The sequence below is a fragment of the Anoplopoma fimbria genome, chromosome 24 (assembly GCF_027596085.1).
Source record: "Anoplopoma fimbria isolate UVic2021 breed Golden Eagle Sablefish chromosome 24, Afim_UVic_2022, whole genome shotgun sequence".
NCBI classification, from domain to species: domain Eukaryota; kingdom Metazoa; phylum Chordata; class Actinopteri; order Perciformes; family Anoplopomatidae; genus Anoplopoma; species Anoplopoma fimbria.
Genome location: NC_072472.1, coordinates 7,093,451 through 7,120,182, shown reverse-complemented (window position 1 = coordinate 7,120,182; position 26,732 = coordinate 7,093,451). Strand labels below are relative to the sequence as shown.

At 39.7% G+C, this 26,732-nt stretch overlaps 2 protein-coding genes across 2 annotated transcripts; both read left to right on the top strand.

Annotated features, from left to right (window-relative positions):
* The first annotated feature begins 5,171 nt into the window (after nt 1-5,171).
* Nucleotides 5,172-15,515, top strand: LOC129113862 (smoothelin-like protein 2). Its single transcript, XM_054626344.1, has 12 exons — nt 5,172-5,552; nt 9,695-9,755; nt 9,844-9,945; nt 10,988-11,146; nt 11,249-11,392; nt 12,287-12,436; nt 12,594-12,656; nt 13,014-13,071; nt 13,222-13,347; nt 13,433-13,547; nt 14,440-14,591; nt 15,389-15,515. The coding sequence occupies exons 1-12, from the start codon at nt 5,172-5,174 to the stop codon at nt 15,513-15,515; spliced, it is 1,638 nt and encodes a 545-aa protein (XP_054482319.1).
* A 1,675-nt stretch (nt 15,516-17,190) lies between these two features.
* LOC129113464 (adapter molecule crk-like) lies at nt 17,191-23,590 on the top strand. The gene is made up of 3 exons (XM_054625772.1): nt 17,191-17,965; nt 19,454-20,052; nt 22,188-23,590. The coding sequence occupies exons 1-3, from the start codon at nt 17,746-17,748 to the stop codon at nt 22,320-22,322; spliced, it is 954 nt and encodes a 317-aa protein (XP_054481747.1). The 5' UTR covers nt 17,191-17,745; the 3' UTR covers nt 22,323-23,590.
* The last annotated feature ends 3,142 nt before the right edge of the window (nt 23,591-26,732 follow it).

Below are 26,732 nucleotides of genomic sequence, written 5' to 3'. Positions count from 1 at the left end.
TAACCGCTGTTTAACGCACATCCAGTACATTTAAATCTACTGTATGGCAAAGTGACATTTAACTTATACATAATGATTATACTGATAAACTTTTCGCATTACACAGTAAAAAAAAAATAAAATAAAAAAATAAAAAGATATGCTTTGTATTACTTGTACTTGTAAGAACTGATAGAATGGGAATGGGAACATGGACGCCAAATGAACATGCGCACCGTGATGGACCATGCTAATGCTATTTAACATAGCCTTAAACCTATGCGGGGCAATTTTTGGCTTCTTGCGAACACTATTTTCAGCGATGTTTCGCTACATGCTAACATTTAGTGTTGTTTTTATGTTGGAAAAAAAACATTTTTAGCACAACCTTGAGTTAACTCAATGCTAACACTTTAGCATCAATGTCAGAGACCATGCGAAAGCTATATCTTACACTACTGAGCCATAATAAGCTCCAAGCTAACAACTCATTTATGTTGAGTCATGTCACACTACTAAGTTATTGTAGCTTTGAAGCTAACACTTAACGCATAACTAGCCTATTGCTAACTTTATTTTTAGTGAGAGTACATGCCGTGCTAACACTTTAGCACATAGAAGTCTTGACTACATGCTAACGCTTTATCTTTGGCTAACACTTAATATGTGTTGAGTGAGAGTTGAATGAATCCAAGATCCAACACAGAATCACATACAATGATAACTGATAGTAGCCTCCATGCTAAAATTTGATCAAATTTCAATTTGTAAGCTCGCATTAAGTTCCTGCAAGGTTTTGACTGCCCTACTGTGTCTAAGACAAATGTAAAACTCCCTGTTAGTACTATCACATTATATTTCTGTTTTTATATAGTCTAAAACTAAAGGAGAGCTCAATATCATCTGAGGGTAGATGACATGTATCTTTCAGAGGTTCTGTTAAAGCACAAAGGTCAACGACTGTGGCGACATTTTGGTGTCCATGTTCCCATCATTTAGGTCAACACATCTGAATTCCTTTGTCATTTTACATCCAAAATGATACAAAAATAACAAACAAAATATACTTAACAATATGAAATTTGGAGTTTGTGGATTGTTGAGTTGCTAGACAGGATTTGGGCTTGAGGCTAAAGCTAAAATTATTTTGGTCTAATGCCACGTTCATGTCATGTTGGATGTAGATAAAAGCTGATGGATGGAGAGTGACCTTCACATCGTCTTATGCTGGGATCAGACTGCAAAATATTAACCTGATAATGGTCAAAAATGAGCCAATCGGTTTATTTTGTCATAGCATCTGGGACGCCTCACGACGTACCGTCAAAACGATTTCCTTCAGCCATCTCTCATATAGTTTGACAACATTTACAACAGTGATGGTGTCCCATAGAAGCACAGATCGCTCATCCATGCACAACTTTAAAGACAAAGAAGAGAATTCATGTAATATGGAAGAGTCAGGTGAAACCGTGCAGAAAGTCCCTTGTACCTCGATTGACCGGGGTCCATTGTGTAGTCTGCCATGTTTATTGGCAATCATATATGTCTGATTTACGTCTTATTTGTCTGATCCCGTCATTGTTGAACATCTAATGTTTGCAGGGTTTGTTGTCAGTTGATACAGAGAGAGATCAGTAGTCCTCCTATAATCTAAAGTGGTGTCTTTAAACACGTAGCAACGATATTTAGTAGTTTGATTTCTTCTGATATGATGTGAATGCGGCATTAGGCTGGTGAACTGCACAAGAATTGACCTGAGGTTTTATCGTACAGATTTCAGATGAGCTTGGATTTTAAGCGCTGCAAAGAGAAAAAAAAAAAAAAAAAAAACCTGTGTTGCTGGGACTGATTTTGATCTGCGGAGACAGTGAACTAAATCTGGTCTCCAGTGCCTTGTGAAAAATGTATTTGTGATACCCATAAAAGTCAGTGTGAAGGAGCTAAGTTGGCAGGCGGTGTTTACAGGTTGTGGCTGTATTTATCACGTTCATTATCATCATATCCTGAAGCAGAATTACTGTTTCAGTCATTTTTTGGTGTTCATTGCAATCATGAGGAAAAGTAGTTCATAGTTTGTTTGAAAAAATCATATCATTCATATCTTACCTGGTTGATTGCTATGCATTTACTGCTAGGATGAGAAAAAAACAAACATGTCTTTTGATTCTGATCAAATGAAGGCCTATACAGATATCTATATAGCATTCTATATTTTCTAATTATCAAGCAAATCCCCTATTGTTGTTTTTTCTAAATAAACATGCGTTATTTGAGGTTGAACCCCTTTAAAGCGTAGATATGTTGTGAATATGTTTGCCGTGTGTTCTGTTGTTTTAGACCTTTCATCTGTCATTTTGGTGGATGTGTGTGTTTTGGAGATTTGGATTTGAGATCTTGACTTGCTGTCCATATCACTCACTGTTCCGCCCATGGGTGTACATCTGAATTAAACGCAGCACCTTCACAACCTCTAACACTTCCTGCCCGACATTATTTTTGATAGCATTCTAATTTTTCATACATATATATCAGATTTGATGCATCCGTCTTCATTTTTTTTTTTGTAGCGTTAAGCTTTTTTGTGAGGAAATTTCTGAAATCTGAAGAGACTGTTTTACAAACTAGCTTAAAACTATTGATGTGAGAGGAGTTATGTACTGTAGCTGCAACTTGTGAATTCAGAGCACCCCCTTTAAAAATTCAATAAATTTGATTTGATAGACTGTTTTGAACAAGCCTCTGTTTTTGTTTTCCTTGTCTTGTAATCTGTTTTTTGCACACCATCAACATCTATTTTTATTCATATTTTCAAGCCACTGAAAACTTCAAATCCCAGATATTTCACTTTCATTTGTCCTGACATCGTGTTGGGAGGGGGGATAATTTGTCTCTTTGTTCCATTTCATTTAACACGGAAGCTGCGGTAACAGTTGCTTTGAACAGTAAACTTAAAAGCGGCTATGATCAATATTTTTTTAATATCAAAGGACAATGTGAAAGGAGACGTTCCTATTGATGAACTTACAGATAATTTCACCTGAATCTTCTGCTCCACCTAGAGCTGTACAGTGAGTTTCAACTCATCGTGTAGCTGTTAAAACAATAAACAAATGTATGTGGTGTTACAATGTGTCAAAATGTGTGTTATCAAAGACAGATGATAGAGTATAAAATCCAGGAATTTTAGGATAATTTAGCAGCAAGTAACTTTTAGAGAAAGACAACGGACCACAGTCATCACTTTGTGTCTGCTTTAAATAAAGATGATCTACATTTTCTTCTTGCATGCTTTGCACTTCCTCTTTTTTTATATATATATAGTGTGTTTGGTGTTCATGCCTGCTCATGGTGCCTTTGGTGCTTCTTTGAGCTGTAATGTGAGGTCATGGCCACCCAGAGGCACTGCTGGCTAAAGCTGACATCCGAGGCTGAAGGGAGCAGTGGATGGGGGTGTAGTGAAGGTCATCCTGCTTCTCTGATTTGTTTATCTGACACTCCAATTCAATGTCCAATAATGCTTAAATCTGTAGGTAGAATGATGTTTTTATAATCACTTTCAAACCACTATATTTCTTTGAATGTAACATTTCAAAAGCAACCTAGAAATAATTTCCATAACTTCCTTGAGTAGTAGCATACATCAGAGGGTTTAGATGCCAGCCATGATTTGATCTTTTCTGAATGAGCCTCTATAATAAGACAACCTAGAACAATCTCTTTAAAGGTTGCTGATGAGGATTTTTTTTAAAGTTTAAGGTCCTCTTTAGTATGCACTGTATGTTACTGGTTTATACATTCATCAATATTTTTTACGACTGCATGCAACATGAAAAGAAACCAAAAGGAAGGAGGGCTTAAATGTGGGAAACTACCTACTGTCAGGCATTTGGGTGACATGAACAGTGGCCAAGAGAACTCAATGCTCTGCAAATTTCATGAAAACGGACAAAGCACAAGAAAACGAAGACATTTTATTTGCCAATTTGCCAATACATTTGTAAAGAAAGACACTATAAAAACAGACAATTATGTTTTTATTTTAGATTAAAAGGGGACATATTATGAAAGTGCACATACATTTAGGTATTTGTGGAGTACCTACCAACCTACAAACTATGAAGTAAGACAACCCAGTTAGTTTTTGTGGGCTGTCTAGATCAGAAAATATGTGTTTCAACAAGCCCTTCAGATTTGGCTCCCCTTGCTGTGTCACATGTAGGCTTATTGGAATAAACGGCCCCACATCTGAGAATCTCCACCCACAGCTCGGGAACTACTTTGCAAAGGTGCACCAAAGTTATTGTCTCGCGTTTTTCAGTTATGGCAAAAATCATCAAGTGGGTATTCAGATTTTTAGGTTGTCTCCGGATCTTCAAATTAATAAAAAATATTTGAGGTGCAGTAAAATTAAAGCTTTGTTTTTTTCCCTTAATCTAGAAATGTAAATACCCCCAAGAAACTCCAGTCACTCAATCAGGTAACACAGTTTTACCAGGAGCAAAGAGACAAAAACTTTGACATATTCCTGGCTCCTCCCCCCCATACGATCTCTTCCCGCCCCCCTTTATGTCCAAAAATACAGAGCCAAACCTGTTGCTCCCAGGCTTAGGAGACATACATAGCTTAGACAACACACTGGGCCCGGGGCAGCAGGGGTAAGCATCTAGGAAACAAATAGTAGATGCATCACCAGGCCTCTGACACTTCAACTGGATCCTGCTGAAAGGTTAGTTTGACCGTTCTGCATGCACTGAGAACCTGATCTGCCTGTGCTGTACGTAATCTCTTTTCCCAAGATGACATATTGCGTGGGTTTTCCACGACTTATAAATAACAACTGCTCTCGCTTTGACCAGATGAGAGGAGAGAGTAAGGGAATACGCACATTGAGAGAAGTCCTCCATGGAGCTTGATGGGACTTTAATGAGTTGCCGCCAAGGGATCTTCCTGCACCAAGTCTTCCTTTAAAAGCTTTTTGCATCTTCAACTGGAAGACTGGAATGGAACACAGCCGATATCTTTGAAGGAAGGAATTGGTATTTCATCAATTTCATTTTGAGGACGTGAATCAGGGAACGAACTGAAAAAAGACAATCAAGACTGAAGGTTTGGTTTCTGAGCTTCGTACCGACTACCCCATTACTCATCTGACTTGAATCTCAGGGGTGGTGAGGGTCCCTAAAGAAGCCATGGAAGGAGCCACAGAGGGTGTTCAGGAGGCAATGGTGAGCGAGGCTCTGGTTCAGTTCAGGGCCACTTTGCAAGCGGCCGTGAGGGAGGTGCACGTGGACGTGAGCGTTTTCAAGCAGCGCATAGAGCACAGGATCGAGGAGATGTGCGTTTCCAACGGACCCTTGGCCGGGGCCGTGACCAGGCTGCAGGAGGAGAACCTGCAGCTCAGGTCAAAGATGGAGGCCCTCAGCCGCCTGGTGGAGGGTCTCTCCGGGGTGAAGATCGAGAGGAGTCCTGCCGAAGTGAAGGGGAAGAACGTGGAGAATGGTATGGAGAACAACCAGGAGGAGAGCAGAGAGGCCTGGTTTACTCTGAAAGATCAGAGAACAGCCAGTCAAGTCAGTCGGCTTCCACATACTCTGAAACATCAGGCTTAAGCGGAGAATCAAGCCATGCTGCTGCTGCTGCTGCTGCTGCTGCTGCTGCTGCTGCTGCTGCTCCCAGCAACGCATCAGCCCCCCCTCCATGGAGAGCAAAGAGACATGCTGAAATGAATGTGAGTACTCTGTTTTTCTTCAGATAATACAACTTTACAGAATAAAGAGTACTACGACAAAGAAAGATGAAGATGGCTGATCAAGCAGTGTAGTGTGTAAAGGAGACTGGTCACCAAGAAACGATGCACCTGGGAAGTCTCAGGTAGACCAATTTGGTTTGGGTGATGCTCATTAGTAAATGAAAATAAACTAATCATGCAGGAATTATGCATGCAAAAGTATCTACTTATTATAGTGCACCACTTTACTTGAAGAGGCACAAAAATAGTTGTTTATAAGAGTCTAGATCACCAATATCATTTGACACTAGACCATGGCGGTCTTCTCTCAATAACTTTACATCATCTACTGCGTTATCCTTAAAAGGAACTGAATTACAACTCTATAAGTAGTCCAATTTGAGTAGGAGATCCATCAGTTTGGAGGCTTATCAGACGCCAAAGCACTGCACGGTGGTTTATAAAATCACGTGAAGGAATATTACAACTCTGGAAAGTTCTTACGACGACCCTCTGTGTTGGCAACCCTGCATGATTCTTCAAAATGTCACAATAGATCACCAAACCAGAAGGAACCGTACATTTTCCAACCCAAAGAATATGACCGTAAGCAGCTATATCCATTATAGTGAAATGAAAACTGCTATTTCCCATGTGTGTAAAAAAAAAAATCCCCTCATATGTTCATACCTACGTATGAATTGAGCTTTCCTGATCCATGAAAAACATATATATTTAACCTTTGACTTCAGTTTCACACATTCACCTAATGGTAACAGTACTGCTGCATAGGCTCTGCATCACCTGCCATTTGTATTATTAGATATTTATAATATCATTACTTTCAATTGCTGTCAAATAGTAATATAATATAAAGCATAATTAACCTTGAATATTCAAATTATTTCTATTACGGGGGTTATATCTTTACATAGCCCCATAAGCATTTAAGAAAACCCCCCACCACCACCACCACCACACCCACAGGCTTACTTCCTTTCACCATTCCCTACCCCCCCCAACTCTTCTGCTCATGACCTGCGTTTACACCAGCAGGTCCTCCAAAGGGCACATGTATTTCGGGGTGTCAGATTTGGGACAGAGCTGCAGCTCTTTGGAGCCAATATCTGCTTAAGCAATGAAATCCTGAACATTTTACAAGTGAGGTCAGATCCACAGTCAGGGATGTAGTGCATTACCTGATCAACAACAACAATATACTGAACTAGATGTTACTAACAGTGCCTGTATGTTATGTAGTGACATAACTCCCATGCACACTCTGAAGATCGGAGTGTATATAATAAATCACCTAACCCCTAATCGCTCAGGAATCCTGTTTGCCAGCCAAACCAAGTCTCAAATCTCCAAATGGAAAGTTGACTTGCATCTACGTCCCGGTCAATAATACCCTGAGCCCACACCCTGAGACGGACAAACAGCTGTCCTGTCCAAACGCACACCCGGCCAACATTCCTCTCCGCTGAAATCACCAGGTCTTCTCCGTACCCCTCACTCTGACGCACCACGGTTCATCCCCACCACTACCAAGATAGCCCTCTGATCCTTCACCTAATACTCTGCTTCAGCATTTTCAAATTTGACATCATCTTCCTTCAATATTTATCTGTTTACGGGGGCTGTCCCCAACAATTTTTGTAACTTTCCGAGTACGACAAGTACGCCTACTTCATACAGCGTGTGAAAAGATGTGCGTCGTTAACCCAATTTGGTCTGAACTCATGTTACCACCAAGCTGAAGCCAACGGCAAGATGTACCACTAATGTACATTAGTTGCCAGCTCAAGAAAATCTCTGTTATCATACAAAGATGTTGTATAAAGTTGTTTTGGTGAAAGTGTACACATCCAGCTGACACCTGTGTTCAAAGTTTAAAGTCTTGGGTTCACAATCCAATATACACTCTTCTTTTAATTCAGTTTTGGTCTCCACCAACTCCTGATAAATACTTTGGCTGCTGAATGCTCCACTATGTTGTTCAACTGTTGCATCAATCTGCCATTTGGTGCTGGACAGGTAGAGTAGGGTGAGTTTCAAAGTCAGGTTTATTTAATAGTTAGAGTAGAAACGTGAGACTGAATCAAGCGATTGAAGTTGTGCGCTGTCAAAACCAAAACAGTGAGCTGAAAGGTGCTAAAATGCTCCATAGATTTGAGGGGAATTGTTAAAATTGTTAATATAATTTTTAGAGGTACCACATGTGTTTGCTGGATCAACAGTTGTTTTTGATGTCTCAAAGTTGGATTATTCAATTTTCTGGTTGGGCTGTTTGCAGTATCTAATACCATCCATATCTGAAACATGGAATTAACTTAATTGGAATTTTAGATTTGAAAAATAAAACGTGGTAAAATGTATGAAATGTGCAGATGGAAAGGAAAAGCAGGTTATCATTTATTTCGCTGTGTCAATGGTGATAAAAAAAAGACAAAACAAAAGCGTATCTTCGTGTGTTGTCAGTTTCCTTCCAAGGAATGTTTCTACGAAGGAGCCAAAGTGATTCGGAGGTAAACGCAGCCAGAGGTTGAAAGAATTCATAGGGTCAGACAGAGCCACTCTGTGATATCCTACGGGAGCTATTGTGAAGCCAAGGGATCACTGAGGTGCTAATCCTCCTCCTGACGACCAGTTGACGGGCTGGCTGAAATGGCTCTATTGCATGGCGGCCAGACCACAGCGTGTCTCTGGAAAGCAAAAAAGACAGGGGGGGTTTGGGGAGGGGGCAAATACAGGACAAGCTTCACGCTGATACACTTGAACTGCCCGAGCCAACTCCCGATTTCCAAAGCATCCATTTGGGCCTATATTGGGATGTGAGAAGAGTGCAGCGGAAACTCTTGCAAAGAGACTGATTGCAAAATCGAAAATAGCTTCTCAGTGGGAACACGGGTTTGTTGGCCTCAGCTGTCATTAAAGGAGAAGCTTTCAGCTGCTAACAGCTGAAGATCCCACATTAGATTTAGAGAAGAGAGCACACACGCACAGACATATTTACAATGGAGGATAAATGCCTTAAGATTAATTTTAGCTCCACAGCAGACTGACGGACAAAAAGAACAATCTTTGTTTGTTTGCGGTGAGCATTTCAATGAGCGTTGTTGCTACGACTAATGTATAAATAGACACAGGCTCAGCTAGTGTCGTGTCTTGCATATCTCATCCCGAGATAATGGCTGGCATAGTGAATAGGATTCCTTGTACACTTCTTCATTTGCATATGTTGTGTTTTACCAGTCTTTTTTTTTAAAACGAATAAAACCAAGCTTTGGGTAAATTATTAGCCCCCATCCCTTCCAATTTGCATCAGCCACCGCCATATTATGTAAATGTCACTACCAAGAATGGTGAATGTCAACACATCAAACAGAGGCCATTGAACAGTACAGTTGTAACTGATTCGGACCCCAAATTAGAGCAATGTTAGGAATTGAATACTATGTTTTCCAGTTGTGACATGACAAGGAGAAATTTAGATTCAGCAATTTCAAAAACAAAACAGTGAGTAACACCTTCGTATTATAAAAGCACTTAAATCAATTAAACATCTATAACTGCAAAATACATCCTTCAACCTTTAACACTAGACTTTTGTCGTTTTCCCAAAATACCCTACTTTTTAAACGGGAAAGGCAAACTGGCAAGCATTATTGCAGCCAATAATCAGAACCACCATATAGAGCATTGTGGAGGAGGAAACAACCTCCCATGGATCAGTGATATAGCTCTAATTTACTATAATTCAAATTACTAAAATGATACCCTGCCAGGATTACATTAACAACACACAGTATGTTTGGATCCCTGCAAGGCTGCCAATAAGAGATCCTCTTCTTGATAGGTGGATGGTGTTGATGTGTTATCAAATCAGTCATGCATTAACTCACTCAGTGTGTTCCTTTGAGGGGCTATGGCTATTAAATTAATAGAATTGCATGTTTTGTACATCTTGTCTTTACTGAACAGGGCATCGATGCAAAAGGAGAGAAAAATGTTGCCACAACTGCACAAGAGAATGGGAACCCAGGTAGGTGGATCATCTGAGAAGTTTAACACATTTAACCTGACAAGTTGACAAGCCTCACCTTTGGTTATGTTGGTTTATGTCACCTCAGAAATCTCCCATCAGCCTCTCACCGCCATCACAACACCAAGCACAGAGTCGTCTGCCGTAACTAACTCTCCTAAGTATGCCTTGGAAACCCCCAACATGTCTGGTCAGTTGATACTTGTACATGTTTACAAGTTAACACCACATTGTATGGTTTTTTTTTATGCTAGATGAGTGCAATCACAACTGAGCTTTTTGTTCCATTTTGCTCCATTTAAACAACCGAGCTCTGGTCCACCTTAAAACGTGGCTCTCATGTTCACTGGAGTTCGGTTCACTTGAGGTAAGAACGCAATCCGATCCAAATATAGGAAGTAAACCAAAAACCACTGAGGTGTGGTTTGAAGGTAAGTGGACACTTTATCACATGCAGGTCATCCTCGAGTCAGGGAGAGATAAAAATGGTGTGAAAAATGTCATGGACGGTCGTGGTCAAATGAGGAGGTGAAAGCCCTCAACGATAACAAGGTTGCTGGTGATCAAACACGAAAGCACAAAAGCGCCTGAAAGCTCCACATGGGGACATTGTTGCAGCAACAGATAAAAGGATACAAAATTAAGTCCAAAAAGATGTTCCTGTATCATAAAATTAAGATCAGATTTGAAAAATTCAAGCATTCAATTTTTTCTCCAGAATGATATCTCTGGTCTCAAGTCTTTGTATACAATATCAAAAATACAACTTTATAATGATAAACAGCTTTATTTTCTCACAAAATATCACACGGTTACGTTATTGCTGTGTTACTATTTTATTACAAAATGTTTTAATTTTTCTTTCATATGCTGTTGACATTGTTTGTAGCTGCAATGATTTCTTTATATATAAATCTAGTCAATGATTGTTACCTCCACCAAGGAGGTTATGTTTATGGATCGGTTTCTTTGATTGACAGCAGTATTACATAAAAAGTACTGCCCTGATTTTCCTGAAACTTGGTGAAAAGATGTAGCATGGGCTAAGGAAAAAAACATTTAATATTGGTGCAGATCCAAATCACAAGGTTGATATACCAATTATTTACTTTTGTGAACACTGCGAGATAAGGCATGGACTTGGTGGAGGTCTTCTCTCTCTGAGTGAACATCTATTTATAAGAAAGCAATTGATTGAATGAATGTATTCTGTTGATCTTTTTTCCTTCCAGACCAGGAAGAATCAGTTCTTCTGACCAAACCCCATCAGCCCCTCACTGCAATGCTAAAACCCAGCTCTGACGCTCCAGCTGACCCACAGTCTCCTGCCTCAGCGCCCAAAGCGACAAAAGAATTACCAGTAAAACCAGTAGAATCTCCTGCTAAATGTGGTGAGAGGGAAATCTCTTTTATGTTTCTGTAAGAATCTGCTTTGCCAGTTTAACCAAACCCATTACTTAATATCTCAACCATTCAGATTCTCTCTTTTTCAGACACTGATGAACCCCAACCCCACCTACCTGTTACTGCCATGAAAATAAAACCCAGTCCAGAGGGTCTGTTTGCCACCAAACCTACCCAGTCTCCAGCATTGGTGCCTAAAGCAGCTGGTCATCCGACAGCAGAGGCTCCAACAGGTGAAACAGGGGTCATTTTGTGTGTCTTTAAAGTTGTTTTTGTGTCTCTTTGTGTTTTTTTGTGTCTCTTTGTGTTTTTTTTGTGTCTCTTTGTAATTGCTTTATGGTTAATTGCGGTTATTTGGCATTTCTTACTGGTTGGTGCATGTCACTTCCAGTGACATTTTGCAAGTGACACTTTTTACTCCACTACATTTATTTGACACGTATAGTTATAATACACACAAAAAAATGCAACGCTTATATGAAATGATGCAGTACTATACTAGAAATCTATCCAGTAGTATGCAACGTATGTGAAATTGGCATTAATTGGCAACATTTAAATACTCTATACTAGAATATAATATTCTATAACGATATGATAACATTTTGAAAGGATTCTGCATAATGAGCCCCTTCACTATTGATACTTATTTTGCTGAAGATAACATTTGAATTCCGGACTTTTGGTTTTAACAGGCTATTTTTTCTGCACGTTTGTTTGTATTTTCACTCCATTTACTCCTTTGTCGTTTCCACTTATTATTCTATTCCATCTTCACCTGTGCAGGTACGTCTGGGACAAAAGAGCTAATGTCCCATGTATCCAAGGAGCAGTCAGGCTCTGTATGTCAGGGTCTGGTTCATCATCCTCCCACAGCTGTGACCAAAAGCTGCTCTGAGACTTCTGTTACATCCAAACCTGTTCAGAGTCCTGCTTTTGCACCTGATCCTCCAGTCCCAGAATCCCCGACGATAAAGCGAGGCGAATTTCCACATAGACGTGGTGAGAACAGTGCTACAATATTGGTTTGTTTTTCTGCTCAGGTATCTTAAAATATACAAAAGGAGCATAAATGCAAGTCTTAATGATTTTTAGGAAATTGATATTCATGTGCTTTCTCTCTTTAGACGTCACTGAACCCAAGCCGTACTTGCCTCTTTCTGCTATGAGCAAACCCAACACAGAGTCTTCATCGTCAGCTACAACAGCAGCAGCCCCCACTCTTTTAGCATTAACGGACGCTACAGTAAAACCTGGGGAATATCCCTTTAAGCGAGGTGCGTTCAATCAGGAATACAAGGATCTGTCTCTAAAATAAATGTCTTGGGTAGTTGCTTGTTTTCAGTTTACATATTTTTAAAGATTTCTTTCTTTTCTTTCTACAAAATTCTCCACTTTTACCCTTGTTGTATTTGTCTCACCTCATTTATTCAGTACCAATTCTCAAGACACCCAGTCCCAGTCTGAAGAGAAGTGTGAGCTTTCCTCAGCCTGCAGGTAACATATAGTATACCCTCTTCAGTCCTGTTCATAAAAGTATGTACAATGTACACAGCCTTGCACATCTCTTTCTCTATTAATATACACTTGACACTTTAATAATATACTTGTTTTAATGTACTCTTATTTGTTTGTTTACCATATTTTATTGTAAATGGTCATATTTTCAATTTTTTATTGATGTCTTATACTATTGCACTGTGTCTACTGTTACACATCTATTGTTTAGCCAAATTCCTGATTCTGATTTGCTGTTTTTGTGTTTTTATTTAGTTTGGGGTTGTGTGTTGTCTCTGTCTCTTTCTCATCCCTCTCATGCAATCTCTCTTGTTTGCTGACTTTCATTTTCTGCAGAAAAGTTGCTTCCATCCAAATCAATCATAAAATCTGGTTTCTCACCAAGTTTGGACAAGTAAGTCATGACCATGAATCGTCATTTTTAAACATGAAACAAACTTACTGTCGACTATCGTTCGATGGATGTGTAGTTTTGCACATTTCGAGCCTTTTGGCAGCTTCAGTCTAAATGTAATTGTGTCTGTTGTCCACTGTTTCTCCAAAGGAAGGCAACCAAGTCAGGGGGGGTTGAGTTTAAGCAGGATCTGATGAAATCCCAAACGCTTCCACGCTCCAACGGGGCTCAGGCCAAGAGGGCCCTCTTTGAGAGGATGAACTCAGAGCCCATAAAGTAAGTGAATTTAGATTACTTTCCGTATTGTCCTGATTCATATCAATCAATGACATGATGTCATATTTGCATTTCTGTTGAGTAGACCAAAGGATTCCAAACCTAAACTGAAGCGCTCTCAGAGTTTTGGCGCGTCCAGTGCCAGTGGTATAAAACAGATTCTCCTGGAGTGGTGTCGCTCCAAAACCATTGGCTATCAGGTATGATTATAATCAAAGGTGCTAAATACAATATTCAGATCATTTGTATAGCAGCAATGTGCTCATTCACCGGTTACAGCTGATAACTCTGTCTCGTCCGATGGCGTCTCTGAACAATAGCACCCACCCTCCAGTTCCCCCTCAGGGAAACACTGTTGGCTCTGTCAGCACTTTTGCAGCAGATTGCAATGTTAGCACTGTTAGCTACAAGCTGCTGGGTCAGCCGTCACTATATGGAGAGCCGTTTAGAGGCCATAGAAATGCTCCCAAATTTGTATATATCACCTTTAAACTGCAATTATAATGTCCCTCAAGCAATGATATCATACTGTATGTTCATTCTTAGAAGCACTTTTTCTGAAAGAAGCATTTTGTAAAATGATTCTTAAAAGTTGAGGTCCATTTAGTAGCTGTTTAATAGCGTTTGATCATCTTTCATGATATTCATCATCACGTGGAGTTGCCCAGGTTTCACTTGTAGATTTTTGTTCTTTTTTTTGAGTACTTTATAGACTTCGTGTCCATTTTGGCTCAAAAGACAAGATTCAAAAAATTCATTCTTGACTTTGAAAACAGCTGCTTCTGCCAACTGTCCTGGAGCTTTCTATCATATCACATGATCCTCATCCCCAGATTGTCATTGTCAGAAGAAATTAACATTTGACATCTTCAATACCATGACAACTTTGGCTATAGCTTGAATAGGCACGTCAAAATAAGAGAAAATTGGCAAAATCACAAAAAGATGATAAATTAGCTTAAAGACGCTTTCCCGTATCTCACACTGGACTGATATTTTGTCAAGAAATACAATTTAAGTTTGACTCAAGAACTGAATGAAAATAAAATACATAAAGGATTTAAAGTGATGACGTTGCCTTCTTTTTCTCAGAACATAGATATCCAGAACTTCTCGTCCAGCTGGAGTGATGGGATGGCTTTCTGTGCTCTGGTTCACTCGTTCTTCCCTCTGGACTTTGATTACAACACGCTGGATCCTGCAAACCGCAAACACAACCTCCAGCTGGCCTTCACCACCGCAGAGTAAGCTGGCTTAGACTGCCTGTGTGAGGCTGTGAGTGAGAGAGCGTACCGTACTGTGATTACACAGAAGTACATCTGTACTAAAATTAGAGATACCTGGATGATATTTTTAATATTTTTAAAAGGTACCACAGTTAAGTTGACTGGTAGTCTCTCAGCAAGTATTCTGACATTCAACATTGAATCAAACAGGTGCAAAACTTTGTCTGTAGGACAATACAGCGCGGCCAAAACGTACATTAAAGCAAGTCTTTGTAAATATTGCTGAATGGTGTGGGGAGATTTATCCTTAATTCTAATGTAACAGGAAATGAGAGAAGAGTATCAACACCCCCGAGAGTGAATAGAATTAAGTAAAGTTGTGTTTTAAAGCTATAAGATTAAACTTAATTTGTAAGATTAAAAAAAGCTAGTTATTTTCTTCATTCAACAGTAATGAAAACTGTTAGAAATGATCTTATGAAAAGCTATTTCTCAATATCTTGGCCATGCACAGAACACAGGCCCAAAACCGAATTGTCATTTTTACACTTCAGTTACTGTACTGATTAAACAAAGATATATATATATATATATATATATATATAACCTGTTAAGTATTGAGCTTTAGAGGAGCTAGTAGGGGAGTTTTGTCACCTTTGCAAAGACCCAGGCTAGCTGTTCCCACCTGTTTTCAGTCTCTGTGCTAAGCTAAGCTAATATTATAATAAACTGATGGTATCAGGTGTCTCCTCTTTAATAAATACATATTTTGTACTTCTTTATATTTTATTTCTATCTATACTTCTACGTTTCAGGCAGCAGGCTGACTGTCTCCGTCTGATCGAGGTGGAGGACATGCTGATGATGGGGGACAAGCCGGACCCCATGTGTGTGTTTACATACGTCCAGTCCCTCTACAACCACCTGAAGACGTTTGAATAACTCTGTATCAGAGTAGAATACCAAGTCTAGATGTCAGTAACCACAGTGTGTCATGAACACTTTGAATGAGCCCACAATTGGCCTCTTGCCAAGCCAACTAATTGAGAACCACTGTTTTGTGAATCACAAAAACACAGACTTTAGTGTTTGAAAAATGTTTTTTCTCCGCCAAATCGGTTTTATAATGTATGTGTGCATTCACCAGTTTCTCCAATTTGCTTTAGAATTTGTCATTTGACACTGATTCTTGAAATGCAGTTTCTTATAACATGTATTGTGACATGTGTGGCTTTAGAAGGTGAAGGTAGGTTGGTGCTGCAATCAAAGAAGGGTAGAATCCCACTCTTTTTAAAGCTAGCTTGTGGTAGCTGGCAGATGCTGTTGACCAATCTGTGTTTGGCAATATGAGCAATGTTACAAACCAAAGAGTTATGAACCAGCGCAGAGATGCTCCAGTAACAATAACTTGGAGTCTTGCCTGAGTCTTGCAATATGGGGAAATAAAGCAATTTTCTTATAATTTTCATTTTTAGTTTGACGTTTATACATTATTGTGGCCAAGTGCAGAGCAAGGACAAATAAGGTCAAGAGGTGGATTGTAAGGGTAAGTCTTTAAATTGATGATAGTAGGGTGATGATGACACTACAAGAGATTGCAGGTTATTTTTGAAAGCACTTTCTATGATGCACAAATAATTCATTATAAACTTATAATGTGTGATATTCTGCTCATTCTGCTTGATTTTAAGAAGTCATTAATATTCACAATGCTTTATAGCAGTAATCATAACATAGTTTAAAGCATTTTTTAATGACTTATAAGGTCATATATCATAATACTTCTGATATGCTGGTGACACACTGGCATTTGTTATTTGCAAGGATAATAGTGTCTGACAATTCCCATTGTTTTAGTACATTAAAATATTTGTAAATAATGCATTATAATGCCTTGTAATGTATTAAAATGTGATAATACATTTCTCCAAGCGCAAAATTGTTTGTTAAATGTAAAGTGAAAATTACTTTTAAAATGTTTTGTGTGTTTGTGAAAGCAAACAATGGCCCCTTGGACTAATTTATAATCGCATGGAAATGCATTTTAACAGAGATTAAATTATTTAAGAACTGTTTATATGAGTTTTTGGCCGTCATTGCATATAAAACTTTTTTAAATTTAGATTTTCCCACAATCTGTTTCAGAAATAAGCTCCCTACTTTATATCAGTGTTTGTTGCCATCTACTGGTCGAATACATGTAGTGCAGAAGGCCACTGACTTTATGGTGGGGACTAACTTTCAGGTTTCATTTTTTTGCAGGACTGTAACTTTATCCTAATTGTTCACATCGGTTGTAAACCTCACTTTAAAGTTCTGGTTTGTTAATCTCACAAGTCAATTAGAGATCACAACTTCTTGCAATTTGTCTGGTTTGTGTTTGACATTGCACTGTTTGCTTACAAATACGTTGGACTCACAAAACATGTGTTTGTAAACTGTTAAAAAGCTTAATTAGTAGCAGCAAAGACTTGCAAATAAGTTTTATTATGGTGCGTTTACGGCCTCAACGCAGTTAGACCATCTACTGGGAGCATTTGAAACGGCTGCTTTAAACCACCACGTTGTCGTCTGTATTTTTTTTTTTAAATGCTTAATTAGTAAAATATAGGATTAAACACATCTCCAATAAACAATACTCGCGGTATAAATTGCTGTGATCTGAAAAGAATGTAGTGTCGTTGTATCGTTGTAGCTTTGTATCCGTATCTCCGGAGTTTTTTCAGGGAGCGTGAACGCAACGCTTCCCATTGACCAGGCATCCCTTCCGGTAGATGAGGTCAACTTTTCCCCCCAGATCCGCCATTTCAGTCCGGGAGAGTTTCTTGTTGCACATTAGTTTAGACTTTAATCTTTTGTCGTTTTTTTTGTTTTAAACATCTAAACAGTCGAGTGTTAGTGTAGTGTATGCAACAGGAGTCCCGTCACCTTAAACGCGTTTAAAACGAATCGTGGAAGTTTAAATTTATATAAAAAAAAAAAAAAAAAATCGTGGCATTATAGCGCGGGATTTTTTTTTTTTTTCCCGGGAAAAAAAAGGAGGTTAGTCAAACCAAAAGTTTTTTGTATGAGTTGCGGATAAGGGAGAGGCTGGTGGTGGTGGAGGGGGTGGAGGAGGTCGGGGTTGGGGTTGGGGAAAGGGCCTCAAGCCTCGGGACGGGATTTCACAGCCATGGCCGGTAACTTTGATGCGGAGGACCGCGGGAGCTGGTACTGGGGGAGGCTCAGCCGCCAGGAAGCGGTGTCCCTCCTCCAGGGGCAGCGGCACGGCGTGTTCCTGGTGCGGGACTCGATCACCAGCCCGGGGGACTACGTGCTGTCCGTGTCGGAGAACTCCAAAGTGTCCCATTATATAATCAACAGCATCAGCAACAACCGGCAATCCGGCTCAGGTGAGGTTGCATTGCTGAATAAACGCAACTAAACCTTAAAAAAAAAAAAAAATGCTTATTATTATTATTATTATAATTATTTTTTTTTACACCTTTGCCAGACTGCCTTTCTGAATGTGCTGATTGAAGCTTTTATTGGTGAATGTGATGCTGTACCCGCCCTTTATCACAGATGTTTAAGTATTTACAGTGTTTTGGGATAATAAGCTGAAAATCGGCGCATGTGTGATTACAAAAATATTCACTCTTTTTGAAAGAAAAAATGAAAACTTTTCCATGTGGTTCACACTGCTTGATCATGACAATATGTATATATATATATATATACACACTACATCAGCAGCAAAGATTGTGTTTTTGCACATTGTGTTGCTTCTTTAATGGAGTTTGGTGTTACTTTGCACATTATCTATCTATCAGGCTTTATTGATCATTTATTACTTTTTGTCATAGAGGAAGGTAGAGGCGGTATTTGGTCCTCGTGTAGGCAGCAGGACGTCGGGGTGGGCCGGGCCGCTGCTGCTGCAGGTTTTGAATGGAACTGGGAAGGCTGGGCTGTCACTACTGGGGGATGACTGGTCAGATTGGTGTTTCAGGAATGTCTGTGATCCTGCTCTGTTGCACATACACAGGTCTGCTGCTGTGATAGCTACCTTTTTTTATGGCTTGTGCTTAATGTTTGTCCTTCCAGGGCTTCCTTATCTGCATCCCCTCTATAGTAAACCATTACTTGTGAGCCAAGAAACCAGCAGTCTGATGTGCACACCAGTGACAATAAAGAATAAAATAACTTGTTTGCACAGGCTACTGCCTTTCTCAGACAGACACTCAAACTGACTCGAATCCAATTTGACTTATTGCCAGAATGTGTTGGCTAAATATCCAGCGTTTACTCAAAACAATATAAAATATGGCTCCAAATGGTGTCCATTTTGTTACACATCTTGAAAGGGTTGGGTGAGAATCTGGTACAGATTTGCCAACATATACAGATTTAGCTGTGTGTTCTTTTTTTTAATATATATATTTGGTTGTTTTAACAATATTGTCAATCAATAAGCAGGATGGCTCCATGGTAGAAGTGGATTTAAGTAAATTCGTAAGATTTTTCCTCAATGAGGTGAATTAACGTGATTTGTCATGAAATTAAACCCCAAACCATGGAGGTTATTCTAATGACAAATGGTTTCTCATGAGGATTATCATATGGTGATTATAAAATGACATCAGCCCTGTTTGGGACTATAATCTGGAGCCGGATCATCCCCCTGATCTAATAATCTCTCCACACACAGCAGTCTATTCAATATGGTGGCAGGTTTCACTGTAAATTCAAAATTAGAGCAAGCCTAAAACTAGTGCTGCCAGTCATTGTGGACCTTGTTGACCTGCCTAAGGACATTGGTGTTAATTGATTGTTGATTTCTTTTTGTATTATATATTTTCGCCTTTAAAAAAAACCTAACAATGTCACCCTTCCTCTTCCAGGTTTGGCTCCTCCTCGGTTTCGGATTGGGGATCAGGAGTTTGAGGCGCTCCCAGCCCTGCTAGAGTTTTATAAGATCCACTACCTGGACACCACCACACTCATAGAGCCCATAAACAAGTCCAAGCACACGGGGTTCATCAGCACCTCCGCTGGCGCCCCGCCGCAGTCAGAGGAGGCCGAGTTTGTACGAGCGCTGTTTGACTTCCCCGGTAATGACGAGGAGGACCTCCCCTTCCGCAGGGGGGACATCCTGCGGGTTCTGGAGAAGCCGGAGGACCAGTGGTGGAACGCAGCTAACCAGGAGGGCCGAGCCGGGATGATCCCCGTGCCCTACGTGGAGAAGTACCGGCCCGCCTCGCCCACCTCCGCCGGCCTGGGTCCCCCTGTTGTGGGGGTGGACAGGGGGCAAGCGGGAGGGATGGTGGGCAGCACAGACGCAACAGGGGCCCCTCAGACCAACCCTCTGGGGGACCCGGGCCAGTACGCTCAGCCTGTGGCCAACGCCCAGCTGCCTAACCTACAGAACGGGCCCGTCTACGCCCGAGCCATCCAGAAGAGGGTTCCCAACGCCTACGACAAGACGGCGCTCGCTCTGGAGGTAGCAATCCCACCCCGCCATTCGTTTTCCTCCCAGGCTGTCCTTCCTGTTCACTGTGATCCTCTCTTGCCTCTCTCTTTTTCTCTATGTGGGTCTCAGCTGAGGCAGTGTGTAGATTGTCCCGGTGGTTAATGGCTTACTCGTGCATGCGAGCGTACGCACAAAGTGTCTTCACAAACGCAAGTTGAGGGCGCACATGAAGACACTCGCAGTGGAGATGGCGCTATAGAGAAACGCAGACACGGATCCTTTTTTTTTTTTTTTTTTTTTTTTACAATGGCACCTCCTCATGTACTCATCTCTTTATGGCCCACTGGGTTGATGTGAGTGTTACATTGTACATTCATCACCACTGAAACAAACCGCCTTGTTTTTAGTTTTCTTGGAACAGACGACCAGTGTTTTGCTCGGATTAGTATCGAAACGCAAACAACAGTGAAGTTTAATGAGGAGAGTTTGACATCGTCTGGTATGATGCGAGTCCTCTAAAGCCAGCCCGCCGTGATCTAAACTCAGAGTCTAAACACACACTTTGACCAGCTCGCTGCCAACAAGCTGACGGTTAATCAGCCTAACATGCTAACTTACAACTCAAAGGCTTATGTCACATGTTCATGTTATTTAGGTTATTTCAGCATGTGAACTTACAGGACACCGTAGGAACACTTGGTTCAGTCTTCTTTCTTTCAAACTCTCCTTCTCCCAACTCATTTTCATCACAGTAATGCTGCAGGAGATTAGAGTCAGAAGCTGAATTCAATTAAATCATTTTACTGTTACAATAAATGTATTCAATCTACCACACACACACATGGTACCAACTTTTAACACAACCTCTTAAATTCCCCAGCTGTTTATCGGAGTCTCCTCAAGAAACACAGATGCCACCATTTTGTTTGAAATAACGAGTGGAAGACTGTGTGTGTGTGTGTGTGTGTGTGTGTGTGTGAGTGAGTGTGTGTGTGTGTGTGTGTGTGTGTGTGTGTGTGTGTGTGTGTGTGTGTGTGTGTGTGTGTGTGTGTGTGAGTGTGAGTGTGAGCAGACCTGATGACACTGTGTTTATGAACCTGCTGCCGCTGATAAAATAGGCCACAATATATTTGCGCAGCCTGTTTTTAACTGTAGACTGTTTGTGGGAAACACTGAGAGAAGCACAGATCCACAGTGCCGTACACAATGCTCTCACCGTAGAGAAGAACTAGCAATTATTCCCCTAATTTATGTTATTTTCCAGCGAGGTTGTGTGCAAAACAATTTATAACCTGGAATTACAACACCCAATGAGTTTCATCTTCTCTCCGTGATGTACTTCTTTTTGAACATCTACCTCAACCCGTCAACATTGAAATGAAACGGACAACAAAACGTGTAAAATGGTGGCTGCTTTAGGGCTGGACTGACATGGGGATATTGAAGGTGGATAAAATATTGTTATCCAGACTAAATGTACTGTAGCGTCCTCCAGACACCTTTTTTTTTTTTGATTTGTTCAGCCGTTAGTTACATTACATTTTACATTACAGTCATTTAGCAGACGCTTTTATCCAAAGCCACTTACAATAAGTGTATTCAACATAGGTATTCAAGAGAACTACTAGTCACCAGAAGTCATAAGTGCATCTCCTTTCTTAAACAAGCATCTTAAAGCATAAACCAGAGCAAAAGTATAGTGCAGAGGCAAATTACTACGAAAACAATAAGTGCAACAAACTAATAGGCATACAATAAGTGCTACGAGGAAGGCTCAGGGTAGTACTTCTTGAGTTGTAGTTCTAGCGTTGTGCACATTATTCCGAGTCCTACATACCACCATTTTCTTGGCTATATCCGTGCAAAGCAGCCACAGAGAAATGCAAAAACGGCGACGCAGCTGTGCAGACTTTTTCTTCATCAATCGCACGAGGGAGTCTGAAAAACGTCTGTTTGCTGCTTCACAGCTGTACAGATGAATATGGGTCGGTCAATATGGCGTCGATACGGGGCTGTCGGACCGTCATTGACCTCGTATTGATATGTTTGACTTGCTCGAACCGATCCTGCCAGTTATTATGAACCAGAGAGAGAGAGAGAGGAGGAGGAGGGTTTGTGTGACGCGTCCATTCATTTCTAATGTTTTCGTTGGTCTTTTTTCGCAGGTGGGCGACACGGTAATAGTGACCAAGATCAACGTGAACGGCCAATGGGAGGGTGAGTGCAAGGGCAAGCGAGGCCACTTTCCCTTCACCCACGTCCGCCTGCTGGAACAACACCATCCCGATGACGAGAGCTGAGAAACGAGCGCTCTCCCGCCACCTCGACCGTGTCCAGCGCACCCCCCCCCCTCTCTTTTTGTCATTACGTCATGCTCGGAGAGAAGAAAAAGGATTTCTACAAGCACACAATAGATAGATGAACCTATGAGCTCAACCATTCCCCTGCCGACACCAAGACGTGTTGGTTGATCTTGCCTGCTGTCATTTTGAAGAGTTTACACTAAGGTCAGACTGATATCGGTTCGCCTGTATGAGCTTTTTTTTTTTTTTTTTTTTTTTTTGTCAGCATCGCACACTGCCATTGTTGGCTCCATGCTTGACTACTTCTCTGAAACCAGCAATTAAATTATGGCAGCATTTATTGGATTAGTATTTATTCATGTTTTCATTTAAAGATCGTCTTAACCAGATGGGAATATTGAATAGCTGTTCATCTTAGCTTAGCTTAGCTTAGCTTAGCTTAGCTTAGCTCCACCACTGAAAGCCGCTAAACCAAGAGAAATGAATAGCTTCCAATAACTCCGGAGGTGTTTTATTTGCCTTTTTTGTATGGTTTTTGGGACGCATTTAGATATTAGAAACTGTTTTAAGGGGAACACAAAGCTAACCTCTTCTATAGAGAAGGCTTGAAGATTAGGATTTCTGTCATATATTCGTGTATTTTAGCATTTCATTATAACGACCACACTAACCGTTCTCCCTGTAATGATAAAGCACAAGACTCCTCCCCCCCCCCAAATCTTGTTTCTATCCATTAGGCATTCTTTTTAACACTCAAGGTCCAGTTGTAGTCCGGACTAATAATGCTTATAATTACGACTTGCTGTTAGATATTGATTTCTCCTCGTGGGTGCGTGTAGCGCTGATGAAGCAGGATGACAGTCACCAGGACCGACCAATCAATCAATGCGTTCCCTGTCAGTCCATATCGCTTCATGTCAGCAGTCTTTGTGCTCATCCAAGTCAGTGTGGTGGAGCTACGTCTTGGCAGCAGCTGATAACCCTAAAATAATCATTTTTTTTAATTGAATAAAAAGCTATAGGAGATATTTTGCTTACAAGAAATTATAATCGTCAATTTGAAATATATTCACAATGGGTAGTAACCGATATCAGTCGAACCGCAGTTTACGCATCTCCAACCCAGTATTGAAGTACACACACACACACACACACACACACACACACACACACACACACACACCCACACCAGAGTCGACCCACTCTTCCCTTCCTGTGTTAGCCACTGCATTTGATTCATACAGAAGGGAACAAAAAAAAATAAATCAATTGCACATAGGAGACAAAACACTCGGCTTCTCTCACAGAATCATGAATCAGTGAGTTTTTGTAGTGCCAGACTGTGAACCTTGGAGTGAAACGAGCAAAGACTTTTCCTGATGACTCCGTCTTGTGGAGAAGACGACTTCACCAACTTATAACATCCCACACTACAAACAAAGTCCTCTTTTTTTTGTACCAAAAGTGGAAAATATTATGACAAAAATGACTCTATATATATATATATATATATAGATATATACACACCTTACATGCTAAATACTGTAAACATTTTTTTTTTTTTCCTTCCTTTATATTTGATTGTCTTTTTTGTTACCAGAGACACACCCCTATTATTTTATGTTCCTCTTTTAAAACACTATTCAGCGCCAACATGGATGACGTCATGTGAAAGGGTGTGAAAGAACAAAATTAGCACCCTTTGCAGGAGGAAGGAGGGATCAATTGAGGCTGATTTAAAAGAGGAGAGGAGAGGATAGATGGTTGAGGGATTTTATTTTCGTCTTCCAGCGGGGTTTTTTATGACATTGTCATTCAGAGATGTTATTGAGATAAAAGCCACCTTTTAAAACACTACAGCCTCTTGCATTTTTATGTATAACTGGTAAAACAGACATGTCACACTGTCATTTCTTGTGCCATGATTCACATATGCTACACGTTAACGGTTTCTCATCAGCTTGTTCCACATTGAAAACACATGCTATTATTACACAAAAGCTTTTTTAAACATTGAGCATTATGTCCGTATGAAAATAAACCATGAAATGGTCTATGAATGCTCTTCTCAGCGAATTTTTTTTTCTCAGATAAGACCTTTTCCTCTAATCGCCACCTCGGGTTGTCCTCCTTAACATTATTCCTGTTGTATCTCTAATAAGGTGACCTGCAAATGTTTGTAAATGCGGTAAACAGCGATGAAACTGATGTAACGCTGTTACCGATGACAATAACACTGTTTTTAAGAAAAAAAAATCATCCTGTGGTCATAGTCTTATTACTTATGATTTATCGCAAACTAAGATTGAGTTTTTACCTTATACTCGTTTGTATCAACTTTCCCTTGATACATAAATGCAATGGATCCTTGTATGATGGTAATGGTAAACTACAGCAGGAGTGACAAACCTCAGCTGCACATAGAAGTTGTTTATTTGTCTCCAGGGAGGAACTGCAGAGTTGCATCCTCATTACCTCATGTTATGTATTGGAAAATATGAATATTGAGTAGGAAGCTACTTGCCTGAAGCCTTAGGTTCAATCATTCAGTCAGTATTTTCTTATATTTATTAAAATGAACAAAACACACGAAATGGATTCCATAGCCCACAAATAAAGACATGTAATCTTTGTGTACAAATCACACATTCAACTCAGCCCTGGGGTCAGATGTATAAATGATGCCTATGCAGAAAAATCATTTGTGTCACCTACCAAACATATTTATAGTAAAGACAGAATGCTGAAAGAAGTGCACATCTTGTACATGCATCATAAAAGCATATGCATGGTCATAAAGGAGCTGAATGTAACACGGTAAAGCAGAAAGTTCAAATAAGATGAGAGACGTAATCTTAATATGCAGCATATTTTAGGATCTAAGACAATTTCACAAAGTGTTGCAGTCTAAAAAAGCCAACTCTATTTATAGTAAATGCAACTAAAGTGACAGTTATCAAAATCCTTTGGCGTGCTTCATGTGCTATTAGTTGCACAAAGCTGTATGTTGGTGACATTGGGCTCTTTTGTTCTTCTTTTCATTGCCGTGTCTTAAAGTCCCAGTGAAAGAAAGAAGTTAGAGCCTCTCAAGCTTCTTTCCTATAAGTTTTCCCCAGTGAACCAGAACATTAGAGCGGGTGTACAGTTACAGGAGGGATTTAAACATTAAAACGTGGGCATGCTTAGAATTTAGCACAGTGTGGAGCTACAGAGGACTGTGACTCGACACACACCTCCCTTTTTACCAAAAGCTGCAGATGGATGAATGTCCTAATATTAATATTATTAGTTAAAAGAAATATGCAGACGCTTACATAGACACACTTTATATTATGTGTAAGTGATTTGGAGGAAGTAGAATGCTTAAATATATATATTGTGAGATGTATCCCAAATCACATCATTATGTTGCATATTGTTTTAGGTAATGGAAAGAAGTGATTAAGATTCACGGACTGGTCTGCCCATTCTGTAGCGGTACCACTTTTCTTTTTTGTAATCCTTTTTTTCTATTTGTTGTAATGCATTTATGCAAAGTAGTCATCTGGTCTTTCACAGAAAATGTTCTCATTTCATAGTCATGCCATCGTGGTAACTCTGCAGTTAGTGGAATACCAATGAATACTTAAAAATGTTTTTTCTAAGATACCACAGATTATCCTACAGTGTGCACCTTATGTCTTCTACAGCTCAAGAACAAAAAAACATCAAGTCTCATCATGCCAAATAATGCTGAATTCTTTAAGTTTTTTATTGTGACAATTCACTCTCTCTTTGAAGAGGACCAGAACAAGCAAAAACAGGATTTGTCAAATATATTATTTCAAGTTAAAATGTAATTTATTTTGTGTTGCATGTCATGTGTTAATATACCTAGTCATTAAAATATACCAAATTGTCAGTTTGGGCTTTACATTACTGCACTGTACAGTAAGACGGGAGTCAATAATAAGTTGAAAGTGTAAAATAAATGATTATTTATGAATTACAGTATAAAAATGCAAAAGTATATGTATGAACATAAAAACACAAAAAATGACAATGAAGTGTTTGATCACAAGTTTCGTGCAATACTTTGACATAGAAGAAAAAAAGAAACATATTACAACCAAATAACTATTCCCTTATTTTTTTTAAATGTATTTTGCTATCATACTATATGTATATACAGTACCAGTCAAAAGTTTGGACACACCTTCTCATTCAATGGTTTTTCTTTATTTTTTTTCCTACATTGTAGATTAATATTGAAGACATCCAAACTATGAAGGAACACATATGGAATTATGTGGTAAACAAACAAATGCTCAACAAACCAGAATATGTTTTATATTTTAGATTCTTCAAAGTAGTTGAATGAACTTTTGACTGGTACTGTACCTAGTCATTAAAATATACCAAATTGTC

What these genes read in the sequence shown, in the direction of transcription:
- LOC129113464 (XM_054625772.1), top strand. Translation starts at nt 17,746, where the DNA reads ATGGCCGGTAACTTTGATGCGGAGGACCGCGGGAGCTGGTACTGGGGG. An exon ending in CAACCGGCAATCCGGCTCAG is followed by an intron (nt 17,966 to 19,453) that starts GTGAGGTTGCAT and finishes TTCCTCTTCCAG; the next exon opens with GTTTGGCTCCTCCTCGGTTT. An exon ending in AGACGGCGCTCGCTCTGGAG is followed by an intron (nt 20,053 to 22,187) that starts GTAGCAATCCCA and finishes CTTTTTTCGCAG; the next exon opens with GTGGGCGACACGGTAATAGT.
- LOC129113862 (XM_054626344.1), top strand. Translation starts at nt 5,172, where the DNA reads ATGGAAGGAGCCACAGAGGGTGTTCAGGAGGCAATGGTGAGCGAGGCT. An exon ending in GGAAACCCCCAACATGTCTG is followed by an intron (nt 9,946 to 10,987) that starts GTCAGTTGATAC and finishes TTTTCCTTCCAG; the next exon opens with ACCAGGAAGAATCAGTTCTT. An exon ending in ATGAACTCAGAGCCCATAAA is followed by an intron (nt 13,348 to 13,432) that starts GTAAGTGAATTT and finishes TCTGTTGAGTAG; the next exon opens with ACCAAAGGATTCCAAACCTA.